Genomic DNA, 15,059 nt, shown 5'->3' on the forward strand with positions numbered 1-15,059 from the left:
GGGCAGCGGAGGGGTGGGGCCAGGGCGCGGTCAGGGAGGAGGGCGGGGGCCGGGACCGGGAGTCGGAACAACTGCGCCTGCGCCATCGCCACCGGTCAGCCCGCGCGAGGGGTCGGCGGTCATCCCTGCCGCTTCCACCGCCGCCGCCGTCGCAGCCGCCTAGGTCCCGCACCAGCCATGGCGCAGATCCTCCCTATTCGCTTTCAGGAGCACTTCCAGGTGAGGCCCGGAGGGCCCGGGGGCTGCGCCCCGCGCTCCGTCCTGTCAGCCGCGCCTCCGCCGGCCGGCCTCTCAGGCTTGACCCCGCGCCCCTAGCCCCGCTGAGCCGCTGCCAAGCTGGCCGCGCCGACTTCCAACCTCCCACCTGGGTTGGAGCTGCGGGGTCCCGGGCGCGGCGGCCGCTCGTGAGGACCCGCTTGGGTGCAGTCGCCGAAGCCCGGTACTGGCGGGCGCCAGCTGGGAACGCTGGTGGTGGAAGCGAACGCCCCCTGGGACGCCCCGCTCAGTGCCCGCGAGGACGCACACAGATTCCCGCTTCAGGCGGGGCAACCCGAGGGCCGCGCAGATCCCACAGCTCCAAGCCCCCCTTGGTGTTCTCCGGTCCTTATTCGCCCCTGAGTTTGCCTCTGTGCTGTGTTTTCGTTCCCAGGGCGGCTTCGCCTGGGAGGACCGTGAACATGCGTGACCCAAGAGAAAAATTTATCAGGGCTAAGCCTAAGTAGGGCTTTTCAAGGCAGTAACACCTCCAAAGCCTGCCTTTTTAATAAGGTCCCAGTTTGTTCTCCGTTTGTTTGTGCTCAGGAACATAAGGACTGGTCGCCTGCTTTGAGCAAAGGCTCGGGTCGGGCGCCTTGCGGGTCGCTCACGGGTCTGCCTGGGAATGGTGCTGGTCCCCTCGTTTACCTGGGGAGGTGCGGCAGAGGAGGGGTCTCCAGCGGCTCCTCCCTGAATGCTCCGTGTTAAATCATCACACTCCCATTCTTTGCGATTCGCTTACTTTTTTCTAGATGAGGAAACCGAGTCTCAAAAGTGTTGAACTCATCTTCATTCAATAAGAACAGGATTCAGACTCCAGTCTTTTTGACCACAAAGTAGTACATCGAGGAACGTGCTTGATTGAAAGTTCCTGTTTTCACAGTGCAGAGCACTGTTAGCCCTAGATGCAGACGGGAAAGGCCTTGGGAGCTGTGTAGTGACCAGTCCAGTCCCCTCATTCTGCAGACTGGAAACTTGATATCCAGAGGATCCTGCCAGGGTCACTTGGTTAGTGACACGATGGAAGTTGTGTGGAGGTGGAAGTGCCCCGACATCCGTCCCCCTGGACTTCATTCTGCCACTAAGCTGAGCCAGCGTCAGTCATGTTGAGGTAGCAAAATACTGCTGCTGCTCATAATAATGAGATGATGTAGTTATCATTTATTGAGCCATTTCTCTTGCCACTCACTAGACTATTGTATTTTATAAATCTCGTTTAATTTAATTCTCATGATAACTGAGGCAGGTAGTGATATCCTGTTTTCTACCATGAGTCACTGAGGTTAATATTATAATTCATTCAGCTAAAGTTACACGGCTAGTAAGTGACAAAGCTTGAGTTCTAACCCAGGTCTCTGACTCCAATGCCTGTGCTTAACCACTGTCTAAATATGTTCTTTTCAAAGAGCAAGAAAGCAATAAGGCATTTTAGGTGTCCATCAGCGTTTCTAATGTCCATCAGGATTTGTAATGTCCGTCAGAGTTGATACGTTCCATTATCTGGAAAATGCTTGTGGCTTGTGGGCAGCCACGTGAATGAAAGTCTGTGGTTTGTGGTCTCCAGCACTGACTGGGTCTTCAAGGCTGCTCTGCATTCTGTAGAGCACACACTGAGTCAGCACACACTGCCTTCACTACAGACGTTTCAAAACTTCAGCCTGTTCCTTAAATCCCTGATCCTGCCACTCCTACCTTGCAACCAGCAGATGACTTGGAGAAAACTAAAGCCATAACTGGGATGTTTCTCACCTTTATGGCTGCAGACTTAGACGCTTGTCTGCAGCCACCCTTTCCTGCTTTCCTGTTGCCTCAAAAGTAGGTGTCCTTTCTTGTCTATGCTCTGGATCTGGTATCCTTCCTCCCTAAAAGGGAGCCTTGTTCAGTCATAGCCTCTCTTTGCTGTATTTTCATCCTTTCCCTCTCATGGTTTCTTCCTGTTTGTGTTGGGCAATGCTCACCACTCTTCCATCTGTGCAACCCTCAAACTTCTTCCCCCGCTCTTGTCCCCACGAAACTCTTATAGCCGGATGTCATGAAAGAGCTGCTTTAGCGCTTCATTATTTTTATGTTCCCCAGTAACCTGCAGTCTGGTTTTTGTCTCCATTTTTTCCCCTGAATCTGTTTTTGCCAAGGTTACAAGTCATCCTGCAGGCTTTTTTATAAGGGTCACATTCTGTCTCTGTCCCATATTCTTACATTTTTTAACCTTCTAAAAATATGAAAATGATTTTTAGTTTAGCCATACAAAAGCAGGCTGCAGTTGGCGAATCTTTGCTATAAAAAATAAAATCAGGCCGAGCGTGGTGGCTCACACCGGTAATCCCAGCACTTTGGGAGGCCGAGGCAGGTGGATCACCTGAGGTCAGGAGTTCGAGACCAGCCTGGCCAACATGGTGAAACCCGTCTCTACTAAAAAGACAATATTGGCCAGGCGTGTTGGTACGCGCCTGTAGTCCTAGCTACTCAGGAGGCTGAAGCGGGAGAATCTCTTGAACCCAGGAGGTGAAGGTTGCAGTGAGCCGAAATCATGTCACTGCTCTCTATCCTGGGTAGCAGACCGAGACTCCGTCTCAAAAAATAAGATGAGATGAGACAGATGAGATAAAGCCCATCACAGCACACGTGTCTTCTGTGATGTCCAGCCGCATCTGATGCTGCACATTACTGTCTCCTGAAGGTCCTTTCTCTACTGTTTTTGGTCCCACGGTTTCCCAGGATGTCTCCTTCCTCTCTGCCCACACCCACTGCCCTGTGGGTGCCTCTTGTGCATGAGCTTGGAATCTGTCTTGAGCCCCTCTAATTTTTTCATTCAGGACATGCTGCTGGTGATTTTATGTGTTCCCATAAACTTGGTGTTCCCAAGCCATCTGAGTGTTTTCGGAGTTTCACTGCTGTGTGCCTGAGAGGCAGTAGCAGGTCCTGGTTAAGAGCCCAAACTGAGGCCAAACTGAAGGCATTGAATCTGGACTTAGACACTTACTGGCTGTGTGATTTAGGGCAATGTTTGTAGCTTTTTTGTGCTTCTATATCTTCATCTATAAAATAAGAATAAAAGGCATACTTCTTATCTCACAAGGTAGTTGTGAGGTTTTGAGGTAATAAATGTAAAGCATTAAACAATGACATAATACAGTAGTCCCCTTTACCCATGGGGAATATGTTCTAGGACCCCCCCAGAGGATGCTTGAAACTGCAGATTGTTCTGAACCCTTTATACACTTTTTTTTTCCTATGCATACATGTGTATGATAAAGGTGAATTTATATGAAGCACAGTAAGAGATTAACAATGATAACTAATAATAAAACAGAACAATAATAACAATATGCCAGCATCACTACTGTTGGCCTTTGGGGCTATTATTAAGTAAATTAAGGGTTACTTGAACACAAGCTCTGTAATGCTGCAACAGTCAACCTGGTAACAGACCGCTACTAAGTGACTAATGGGCTGCCAAGTGTATACTGCGTGGATATGCTGGGCAGAGGGATAATTCACGTCCCGGGTGGGCCGGTGCAAGATTTCATCACTCTTTGCAGAATGGCATGCAATTTAAAACTTAAGAATTGTTTATTTCTGGGGTCTTACATTTAATGTTTTCAGACTGCAGGTAACAAAGTGTGAAAAAACCATGGATAAGAGGGGACTACTGTAAAGCACTGTGTCCTTATGAGCTGTAGCTGCCATTGTGACAGCTGCCCACAGAAGAAGGCCAGGGAATGGTCAGCAGGTTCCTCAAACACAGTATTCAGAAATGGGGTTCCCTTTCTCCCCAGATGTGTATCTTGTCCAGTGTCTAGCAAGGAGCCTAGGATGTGTTTTCCCCATCCTGTTGTCCCTTTCTCCTGTTTACTTTTGGCATTGTTCTGCCACTGTCATCATGACTACCATTTCCCTAAACTATGCCATCCTTCCCCACCTTGATGGTCATGCTAGCTTTGTCCTTCTGCTTCCAGTTTGGCCCTCCTGCGGGCCATTCTCCAGCACACAGGCAACGTGATCTTCTCCAAGGATGAGCATCTGCATAAAGTCCTTCAGGGAGTGGTTTTGTGTTTCCTCTGGCATGAAAAGGCTGATCCCCACGTGCTCTTTCCTGTTCTTCCTAGCCTGACACCTGCTCAGCTCTGCTGCCACTCCCTTTGTGTTCTTGCCAGAACACATTCTCCCCTCACCCCTCTTTACTCACTGACTCCTACTGTGCCTTCTGGTATCTGTGGAAATGACGCTGTCTCTGGAAGCTCTCCCTGATTTGTCAGTTAGGAGTTCTTCCTCTGTGCCTCTTTGGGGTTCCTCTTATAATGACCCTCTTCCCAGGGTACTGTAGCTGTTCATTTTCTCTACTGGATTGTGAGCTCAGGAGCTACTATTTGAACTTTTTAGAACTATTCAAATATCAGAGTTGGAAGGGTATTGCTGTTTGTACTATCTGAGGATGGGCTGAGAATTTAGGACATCTTGGTTCAGAAGGGGAATGGTTGAATAGTTTGGTGATATAAAAATTTTCTTGAGCCCTAAGTAATTCCCCCCAGCTATATCAAAAAAGCAGCTGCAAGTTTGTAAGCTGTGAAATGTGTCATAGCTCAATATACAGAAGACATAAACATGTTCCCTCAAAGTGTCTCTGAGGCGATGTTCGAAACAGGTGTAGAGACCTTGAGCGTTAGAATTGTAGGAGAAAAATGGTCAAGATCTTAACCAGAGCTTCTCTACCTAGGCTGCATGTGAGAATGGCCTGCAGCTTTAAACATATCTCTGCTGGATGTTAAATCCAAAGCTCTGAGTGGTGGAGATGGAGCTTTGGTATCCCTTCCCAGGAGAGTCTCACACCCAGCCCGGGTGAACCCGTCTTCTGCATGTTAGTCAGTATTAATCATTCAGGAAAGAGGGAGGAAAGTAAAACTGTGAAGGTGTAGATTGAGCTTGAACTGAAAACAGTTCCCATCCACACACACCCGTGTGTGTCTGGAGAGGCTCCTGGGGCTCATGCTCCAAAAGGGGACATGTACCCATAGTAGTCCAGTTCATATGTGGTTTATGTTGCCATTACGTAGCTATGTCATTTTGTGAAGTGGTTTGTGAAGACCATAGTACTAAGACAAATGTACTAAGACGGCTAAAATTATTGCATTCCAGTGTAAAATGTCTTTTTAAGATACCATGTAAGCTGTTAAATTTTGCCTATTGGCCTACCACTGCTCCTGGTATTGGAAATACATACTGGCCAGTTAGTTGCCTTCTGACTTGTTTATTTACAAAGCAAGGAGGGTAACCTGCCTCAGCCAGGGTGTCTGGGAGGGTGAGCCTAGTGGGAGTGCCTACCACTGTGACATTGTGAGTGACCAGATGGTAAATGAATTTGAATGGAGACTCTTTGGAAAAACAAATCTTCACCATAGAACATTTAAATGTTCAGAAGCCTAAGCTGCATAAACCAGTGCTTTTTTAGTTGATTGGGTTGAAAGAATTAAGTCCTAGGAGGGTCTGAGTTCAGGTTCCTCTCCACTCAGATATTTCTGTTGCAGGGGCAAGTCTGATGGGAATTAAAATCTTTCAGTTCAACCTCTGACTGTCTCTCCTCAGGGGAAACCACTATTAATGAAGCCACTATATCTTTCCAAAAATGATGAAAAGAATCCTGCTTTAAATATGCTTCTGCCCTTTGCTTTTGTAACTTAACACACTGAAGATCACAGACAGATCACTGTATCTATCTGACATGTTGTTTATCAGTATTCCCTAGGGTAGTAGCTGCTGGCACCCTGTCACTCCCTTCTCTAAGGGGGAATCTTTCTGATTTTTCCTTCCTTTGCTTCTTCACTGAGACTTTACTGAGTTTGTAGGCTCTTCTCCCGCATTTCTTCCGCTTCTCTTGAGGCCTGCTGCTGGCCTCCATGCCAGGGAGATGACCATCACTCTTGGCAGGCTGAAGGAGGATGCCACAAAGCTGGGACAGCAAAGTTCAGCGACAAAATTAGAGTCGGATGGATCTTGACAGGCCAGAATCCAACTAGTTGACATTTAACTGGGATAAATATAGAGTCTTGTGCACTGGTGTTAAAATACAGAAAACCTGTAATGGTATAACTTGAGAGAAGTTCTGTAAAGCATTATATAAATGTAGTTAACTATCCCTGAACTAACCTACTCCTAGAATGTAAGTTCTGGAAAAGACCTTAGTGTCAACATTCTTCATAGGCCCTCATTTACAAAGCTCCCTCTTTAGGCTAGGAAAGGCTTGTTGATAAGTTTCAAATATGAAATTTTTGTTTTATTTTCTCGAGACAGAGTCTCGCTCTGTCCACCATGCTGGAGTGCAGTGGCGCGATCTCAGCTCACTGCAGCCTCCACCTCCCAGCTTCGAGCGATTCTTCTGGCTTCAGCCTCCTGAGTAGCTGGGACTACAGGTGCATGCCACTATGTGTGGCTAATTTTTGTATTTTTAGTAGAGATGGGGTTTCACCATGTTGGCCAGGATGGTCTTGATCTCCTGACTTCGTAATCTGCCCACCTCAGCCTCCCAAAGTGCTGGGATTACAGGTGTGAGCCTCCGCACCCGGCCCATTTATTTTTTTGAAACAGAGTTTCGCTCTTGTTGCCCAGGCTGGAATGCAATGGCATGGTCTTGCATGGCTCACTGCAGCCTCTGCCTCCCGTGTTCAAGCAGTTCTCCTGTTTCAGCCTCCCAAGTAGCTGGGATTATAGGTGCCCGCCACCACGCCCGGCTGATTTTTGTGTTTTTATAGAGATGGGGTTTCATTATGTTGGCCAGGCTGGTCTCGAACTCCTGACCTCAGGTGATCCACCCGCCTTGGTCTCCCAAAGTGCTGGGATTACAGGTATGACCCACCGCGCCCAGCCCTCAAAATACGTTTTAAAACTGTAGATGAACTAAATTGTACTGCCCTGAAAAAAGTAATTTGTTTTACTACTTGTCTACCATCCATGTGCTAGGCACAAGGATAAAGCAGTGAGTGAGACTGGGAAGGAGACAGATACAGAAGGAAAAAATATTGCTGTCTGCAGAGGTGTGAAAACATGGGAATGTTTGGTTCAACTTAAGCATTCCGGCTTCACTGATGTAGGCAGTTGATGTTCTCACTAATACTCTTGTATAAACACAGTTGTAGTCCTCCCAGTTGCACCTCTTCCTTAAGCCCCTTATACATAGAAACCACAGGACTATCAGATGAGTAATTTCTTTTCGCATATTCCCCAGAATCAGATTTTTTTTTTTTTTAATTTTAGATAGGGTCTCTGTCTGTCACCCAGGCTGGAGTGCAGTGGTACAATCTTGGCTCACTGCAGCCTCTGCCTCCTGAGTTCAAGCGATTCTTATGCCTCAGCCTCCTGAGTAGCTGGGACCACAGGTGTGTGTCACCATGCTCAGCTAAGTTTTGTATTTTTAGTAGAGACCTGGCTTCACCATGTTGGCCAGGCTGGTCTCGAATTCCTGACCTCCAGTGATCTACCCACCTTGGCCTCCCAAAGTGCTGGGATTACAGGCATGAACCACCATGCCTGGCCCCCAGTGTCAGATTTGAATTTTGATTGATTTAATTGCAGGCTTTGAGAACTGAAAAGGATCATTAAACAGCATCTTCTTTACCTTTCTTTAGTTAACTCTTATATATGCCATTTAAAATGTGTAGCAAAGGTCCAGTGCAGTGGTGCATGCCTGTAATCCCAGCACTTTGGGAGGCCAAGGAAGGTGGATCACTTGAGACCAGGAGTTCAAGACCAGCCTGGCGAACGTGGCAAAACCCTGTCTCTACTAGAGATTAGCCAGTGCAGTGGTGGACACCTGTAGTCCCAGCTGCTTGGGAGGCTGAGTCATGAGAATAGCTTGAATGTGGGAGGCAGACTTTGCAGTGAGCCAAGATTGCACCACTACACTCCAGCCTTGGCAACAGAGCGAGACTCTGTCTCAAAAGAAAGAAAGAAAAATTTTTTTAAAAATGTGTAGCTAGGTCACCTATCAGAATAATGTACTAGGGATCAGGATTCCTTGGTTATTTCTGTTAACTAGTGAAAAAAAAAAACCTGGGCCGGGTGCTGTGGCTCACACCTATAATCCCAGCACTTTGGGAGGCTGAGGCGGATGGATCACCTGAGGTCAGGAGTTTGAGATCAGCCTGACCAATGTGGCAAAACTCTACTGAAAATATGAAAATTAGCCAGGCATGGTAGCTGGCGCCTGTAGTCCCAGCTATTCAGGAGCCTGAGGCTGGAGAATCACTTGAACCCGGGAGGCGGAGGTTGCAGTGAGCCGAAATCGTGCCACTGCCCTCCAGCCTGGGTGACAGAGTGAGACTCTGTCTGAAAAAAGAAAAAAAAAAAAGAAAAGAAAAAAAGAAAACCTGGCTTTTGGCACATCACTTTTCTGGGACTTAGTTTCTGCATATGGAGAAAAACTCACAGTAGTATCTGGCATCTTAAATGGAAAAGTTATTTTTGTGGGATTGTATTGTATTGAGCGTTCCTGGCTAAATGAATAGAGAATGAGTTCTCCACTCGTTATACCATTAAAACTACCCTTGCCCATTTCTGTTTTCTTCTTTGTTTGAGACAGAGTCTTGCTCTGTCGCCCAGGCTGGAGTGGAGTGGCGTGATCCTGACTTGCTGCAGCCTCCACCTCCTGGGTTCTCCTGCCTCAGCCTCCTGAGTAGCTGGGATTACAGGCATATGCCACCAGGCCCGGCTAATTTTTGTATTTTTAGTGGAGACGGGGTTTTACCATGTTGGCCAGGCTGGTCTTGAACTGATCTCAAGTGATCCACCCGCCTTGGCCTCCTAAAGTGCTGGGATTACAGGTGTGAGCCACTGCGCCCGATCCCCTTGCCTATTTCTTTTCTTTTTCCTTCTTTTTTTTTTTTTTTGAGACGCAGTCTTGCTCTGTCGCCAGGCTGGAGTGCAGTGGTACGATCTCGGCTCACTGCAGCCTCTGCCTCCTGGGTTCAAGCGATTCTCCTACCTCAGCCTCCCAAGTCGCTGAGACTACAGGTGCACGCCACCATGCCCAGGTAATTTTTGTATTTTTAGTAGAGACAGGGTTTCACCATGTTGGCCAGGATGGTCTCCATCTCTTGACCTTATGATCTGCCCACCTTGGCCTCCCAAAGTGCTAGGATTATAAGTGTGAGCCACTGTGCCTGGCTGCCCCTTTCCCATTTCTGAAGACTGCAGGATAGCACTCCTGGTTGAGAACTACTGTCTTAATTTCATCTAATAGTATTTATCTTATTTTTGGATCCACTCTTCTCAGATGTTAAAACACTGTCTTATATTTGTGAGGTCCTTTTACCTTTTTCAAATGCCATACATGTGTATATATGCTCTTAGATAAGGAACTTGACTCAACTACTATTATATAAAAACCCACTATGCTCAAGAGGTTGAATACAGATTATTCAGGGTTACAAATTCTTGATATTTGGAGTTGAAATCAGAATGTCACCATATTAACCCAACATTGATCCCCAAACTGAGAACAAAATGACAATTTAGAAAACTCAGGCCCACTTACATGCACTGCTCTGTCTGGAGAGCATCCAGTTCTATTCTGCTAAAGCTGGAAAATCCGGATGGGTCGACAAGACCAAGAATGGGTTGCTTACCAATACGTGGCCAACTTTGTTTTACTTAATGTCTCCAATCACTACCAAATTATATCGAGGCTAATTCCTGACATCTTGTTTTATCCTTAAACACTTTAGGATGTATCTCCAAGAGAGAACTCTTTGTTATTTTTTTCCAAGTTTTAAAATTGTGGTAAAATACATATAACATGCAATTTATCATCTTAACCATTTTTAGGTGTACACTTTAACGATATTAAGTACATTCAAATTGTTGTGCAGCCAACACCACCATCCATCTCCAAAACTCTTTTCATCTTGTAAAACAGATGCTCCATACCTCTTAAGAAATGACTCCCCCATTCACACTTCTCCCCTAAAACCATCTACTTTTGTTTCTGTTTCTGTAGATTTGACTGTTCTACATACTGGATATAAATGGAATCATACAATATTTGTCTTTTGTGTGACTTTTTTTTTTTTTTTGAGATGGAGTCTCGCTCTGTTGCCCAGGCTGGAGTGCAGTGGCACAATCTCAGCTCACTGTAAGCTCTGCTTCCTGGGTTCAGGTGATTCTCCTATCTCTGCCTCTCAAGTAGCTGGGATTATAGGCGCCCACCACTATGCCTGGCTAATTTTTGTATTTTATCTATTCATCCATTGATATATACTAAGAAATCTTTTTTTTTTTGAGACGGAGTCTTGTTCTATCGCCCAGGCTGGAGTGCGGTGGCCTGATCTTGGCTCACTGCAAGCTCCAACTTTTGGGTTCACACCATTCTCCTGCCTTAGCCTCCCGAGTTGCTGGGACTACAGGCGCCCGCCACCATGCCCGGCTAACTCTTTTGTATTTTTTAGTAGAGACAGGGTTTCACCGTATTAGCCAGGATGGTCTCGATCTCCTGACCTCGTGATCCGCCTGCCTTGGGCTCCCAAAGTGCTGGGATTATAGGCATGAGCCACCGCGCCCGGCCAAGAATTCTTTATTTTTTAACTCTAATAACATCACACCTAAAAAAAAAAATCAGTAATTTCTCATTATCATCCAGTATCTTGTCAGTGTTGTTTCTCTATTTGTCTCGAATGCTTTGTACATTTGGTTTATTTTTTATTTTTATTTTTTATTTTTTTTTTTTTTCAGGCGGAGTCTCGCTCTGCCGCCCCAGGCTGGCAGTGCAGTGGCCGGATCTCAGCTCACTGCAAGCTCCGCCTCCCGGGTCTCACACCATTCTCCCTGCCTCAGCCTCCGAGTAGCTGTGGACTACAGGCCCCGCCACCTCGCCCTGGGCTAGTTTTTTTATTTAGTAGAGACGGGGTTTCACCGTGTTAGAGCCAGGGGATGGGTCTCGATCCTCCTGACCACGTGATCCGCCCGTCTCGGCCCCTCCCAAAGTGCTGGGATTACAGGCTTAGCCACTGCGCCCGGCTCATTTGGTTTATTTGAATCAGCATCCAAGGAAGGCCTGTGCATTGCATTTGGTTGAGATTTTGTGTATTAGAGCTGCTTTTTGAAGCAAGCTTTGACCTTTTTTTTTTTAAATACTTAACACAAATGTAGTATTTTATTTGTGTACATTTATCTTTTTAATTTCATAGTCCTTTCAAATCTGTTAAGATTCTGGTTGTTACTCTAGTATATTGACAGTCTCAAAGCACACCCTTAGCAGATGAAACAGTCCCTGTGTATGACTTTGGGTAAAGTCATTATTCAGAATACTGACCAGCAGATGATTAAGGTGGGAGCTCTGGGCCCTAGCAGCAGACGGAGATCCATGTGGCCAGCACCACTGAGGTGCGGTTCAGCTGTGGACACAAGCTCACTTCATGCTTTTCCATCTCATTCCAAGAGTCTTTTGTTTCATACATTGTTTGGGCTTTTATGTGCTCTGTGTTTTGATGGACTCAAAATGAGGAGAACCTGAATTTGACCCTGAGAATAAAGAAGAGATTAAGTAAATATGAAAATACAAAGCAAAGCTCTCTATTCTATAAGCATGCCACAGATAAGGCTTGGGGTAGGGGACTGATTACCCATGAAAGTTACTTTGGCTACCTCAGCAGAGGTAAGCTAGATGCTTTGCTGAAATGAAGATTTATTCTACCACATTTACTTGACTTCAAGAAAATTAGATTGATTTGGTGTGACTTCTTAGTGAGCCCACATTGGCTGCAGGTATTCGTGTTTTTCTTTTCAAAGGGCTCACAAATCTGATGGATAATGTTGTAGAATTTGGAGGGGGAACCTCAAATGCAGCAGTCTTATCTTCTGGAATCCCACTGTCCTCTGTTTTTTTAAATAAATATTGTAAATCCTAGCACTTTGGGAGGCCGAGGCAGGCAAATTACTTGAGGTCAGGAGTTCTAGACCAGTCTGGCCAATATGGTGAAACCCCATCTCTACTAAAAATTACAAAAATTAGCCGGGTGTGGTGGTGCATGCCTGTAGTCCCAGCTACTCGGGAGGGTGAGGCAGGATAATTGCTTGGACTCGGGCGGAGGTTGCAGTGAGCCAAGATTGTGCCATTGCACTCCAGCACAGGCGTCGCAGCAAGACTGTATCAAATAAATAAATAAACGAACAAACAAAGTAACTTCTAGGGCATTTGTATTATTCTATTTTTCAGGATTTTTCTATTACTTGCAGACAGAGTAAATAATACTAATCTGGCCAGTGGTGGCTCAAGCCTGCAATCCTGACACTTTGGGAGGCTGTGGCAGGCGGATCACCACAGGTCAGGAGTTCGAGAGCAGCCTGACCAACATGGCCAAACCCGATCTCTACTAAAAATACAAAAAGTAGCTGGGCGTGGTGGTGACTGCCTGTAATCCCAGCTACCCAGAACACTGAGGCTGGAGAATCGCTTGAACCCGGGAGGTGGAGGTTGCAGTGAGCTGAGATCACGCCACTGCATTCTAGTCTGGGGGACAGAGCTAGACTCCATCTCAAAAACAAAACAAAACAAAACAAAAACCCCACTAATCTGATCTGTGCCCTCCAGGAATTTATGACCTTGGATGTTGTTGTGTAATCCAGCAGGGAACTACACTAGGAGAGGATGATGGAATTTGAACATGGCTGATTTGTGAGAAAGTTGGTGAGACTGGGAGGTTTTCTTTGGTTGTGATAATGTGGTTTCCTGGTTTACTAAGTATCAGTGGTTGCACTTGTGGGACTTCTGTTATTTTTTATTCTTGGTTTACTTAAGTATGTTAACTTTACGTGAGTAAATTATGTCCATCTTCATGGGCTGCTCCTCTGCTTCCCTTCTAAGCCTTGGTGTGTCCTGGGGCTCTGTGCCCTGGGCTCCCAAGCCATTCTCTCACTCTTCACGGTCTCTCTTGGTGCTACCATCCAGTCTCATGACTTCCGCCTGCCACAGATGACCCCCATATTCTTATTTGGGGGCTTGAATTTTTTTTTCAGACTTACAAAAAAGTTAAGCAATATAATACCTAAGAAAATTTCAAAAGTAACAAGTGCAAAGGACAGCAGGCCCTACCAGATGTTACAAAACCTCCATAAATAAAATAGTGTGGTGCTGATGTATAGATAGATTTCGGGAGCTCCATGATAGCTGAACACACGGAGGTTCCTGAAGAGCCGTGTGCTGGAAAAGGCAAGGACACCCCTTGCGCCTTTCTCTAAGCGCCTCTTCCATCTGGCGGTTCATCAGTATCCTTTGTAATATCCTTTGTAATAAATGAGAAATGTGTCCCTTGAGTTGTGTTAGCCACTCCAACAAATTAGTCAAACCCAGGAAGAAGGTCATGGGAACCCTGGTTTATAGCTGGATGGTCAGAAGTACAGGCTGCAGCGTGGGGCTTGCAATTAGTGTCTGAAGTGGAGTCAGTCTTATGGGACTGAGCCCTCAGCCTATGGGATCTGATACTATCTCCAGGTATATATTGTCAGAATTGAATTAAATTGTAGGGTATCCAGGTGGTGTCTGCTGGAGAAACCCCCATACATCTGGTGTTAGAAATCTTGTGTTGAGGGATGTGTGAGAACAGGAAAAATACTTTGGTTTTTCTTATCCTTAATAAACCACTGCTAGCATTATTTTCTTTGCTATAACCCAAGGTTGGAACATGAAGGGACTTTCTTGTAATAATGGCAATATCAATTGGCAAGTTCTATTTTTAAAAAATTTATTTCACTGCAGCTATGAAGTAATGTTTTGTTTTTTGCTGTTATATCTGTGTTTTGTTTGTTTTGGTGGACTCATTTGGGAACATAATCACCACTTAGTTTATCTTTTCTGTGTTAAAATGGAATACGAATTTCAAACAACTCAGTAGTGTGGTCCAAATACGGGCTTTATTATACCTGGCTCCATTATTAATCAGCTTTGTAACTTCTGAAAGATTTCTGAACCCCAACACTTTGTTTTCCCCAAGTGTAAAGTGTGTGTGAGATGCTTGTCTCAGTGGATTAACAGGAGGATGAGATGAGGTGACCTGTTGTCCTGTAGCCTGCTCCACTCAGCAGCTGGAACATCCAGTATGTGCTAGACTCTGCTACAAAAGACAAACAAGGCACCGTCCTGAGTTATACTCGCAGTATGAACGGTCTCACTTGTGTTCCTTCCAAAGGGTGGTGGTGATTTTAACACAGTGGTCCATGATCTTTGTTGCTAGTGTGAGCCTCTTCAAGGTTACACAAGGTAACAGATGTTAAATGGTCAAATCAGTAGCAGTAGAATTGGAGCTGAACAGAACAGTGTTTAAAAATAAAGGTGTCTTATAGGTAGGTCAGAGCAGGGAAATTTATAGAAATAAGCTTGGTGCTTTGTGGGAGTGATAAACATTTCTTGAGTGTGTGTTTTCCCAGAGTTTTTCATTGAAGCTTATCCCATTAACAGGTCTTGATTTAGCCCAGTCACTGCGTATAAGATGGCCTTTGGAGAAAGGTGCCTGGTTTCAATTTACACAGTAGAAGCAGTCCATCAGCCTTGGAAGATGTGCCAAACCTGCTGACTTTCTTATTAACCTCAGACTCTCCAGGAAGTATTCACTGACTTAGAAATTCCTTCAAATCAGATTTAGACAGATTTGATGATATGTAGGGAAATATTTAAGCAAAAACCTTTGGCCAATTCTTTTTTCTTGCCTTTTGGAGAAACCAGGTTTTGTGTTTCCTCCCCTTTTCCCTTCTGCTTCCCTTGCCTTCACCTCTCCAAGACCTCCTTCCTTCCAAAGCTCTCCTCAGTGGTGGGCTTATCCGTGACA

The 15,059-nt window shown here is 45.6% G+C and overlaps 1 protein-coding gene across 8 annotated transcripts in view; it reads left to right on the forward strand.

Moving 5' to 3' along the window:
• The first annotated feature begins 18 nt into the window (after positions 1 to 18).
• Positions 19 to 15,059, forward strand: part of CLTCL1 (clathrin heavy chain like 1) — a 109,664-nt gene continuing 94,623 nt past the window's right edge. For 3 of the 8 annotated variants that reach the window (XM_017856681.1, XM_017856684.1, XM_017856685.1), the window contains exon 1: positions 19 to 219. In XM_017856681.1, the coding sequence (XP_017712170.1) occupies positions 178 to 219 (42 nt within the window). In that variant the 5' untranslated portion in view covers positions 19 to 177. The remainder of the gene's footprint in view (positions 220 to 15,059) is intronic. The other 5 variants (XM_017856679.1, XM_017856686.1, XM_017856682.1 and 2 more) reach the window with 3 other exon arrangements.

Source organism: Rhinopithecus bieti, unplaced genomic scaffold, assembly GCF_001698545.2.
Source record: "Rhinopithecus bieti isolate Rb0 unplaced genomic scaffold, ASM169854v2 scaffold_44745, whole genome shotgun sequence".
Lineage (NCBI taxonomy): Eukaryota > Metazoa > Chordata > Mammalia > Primates > Cercopithecidae > Rhinopithecus > Rhinopithecus bieti.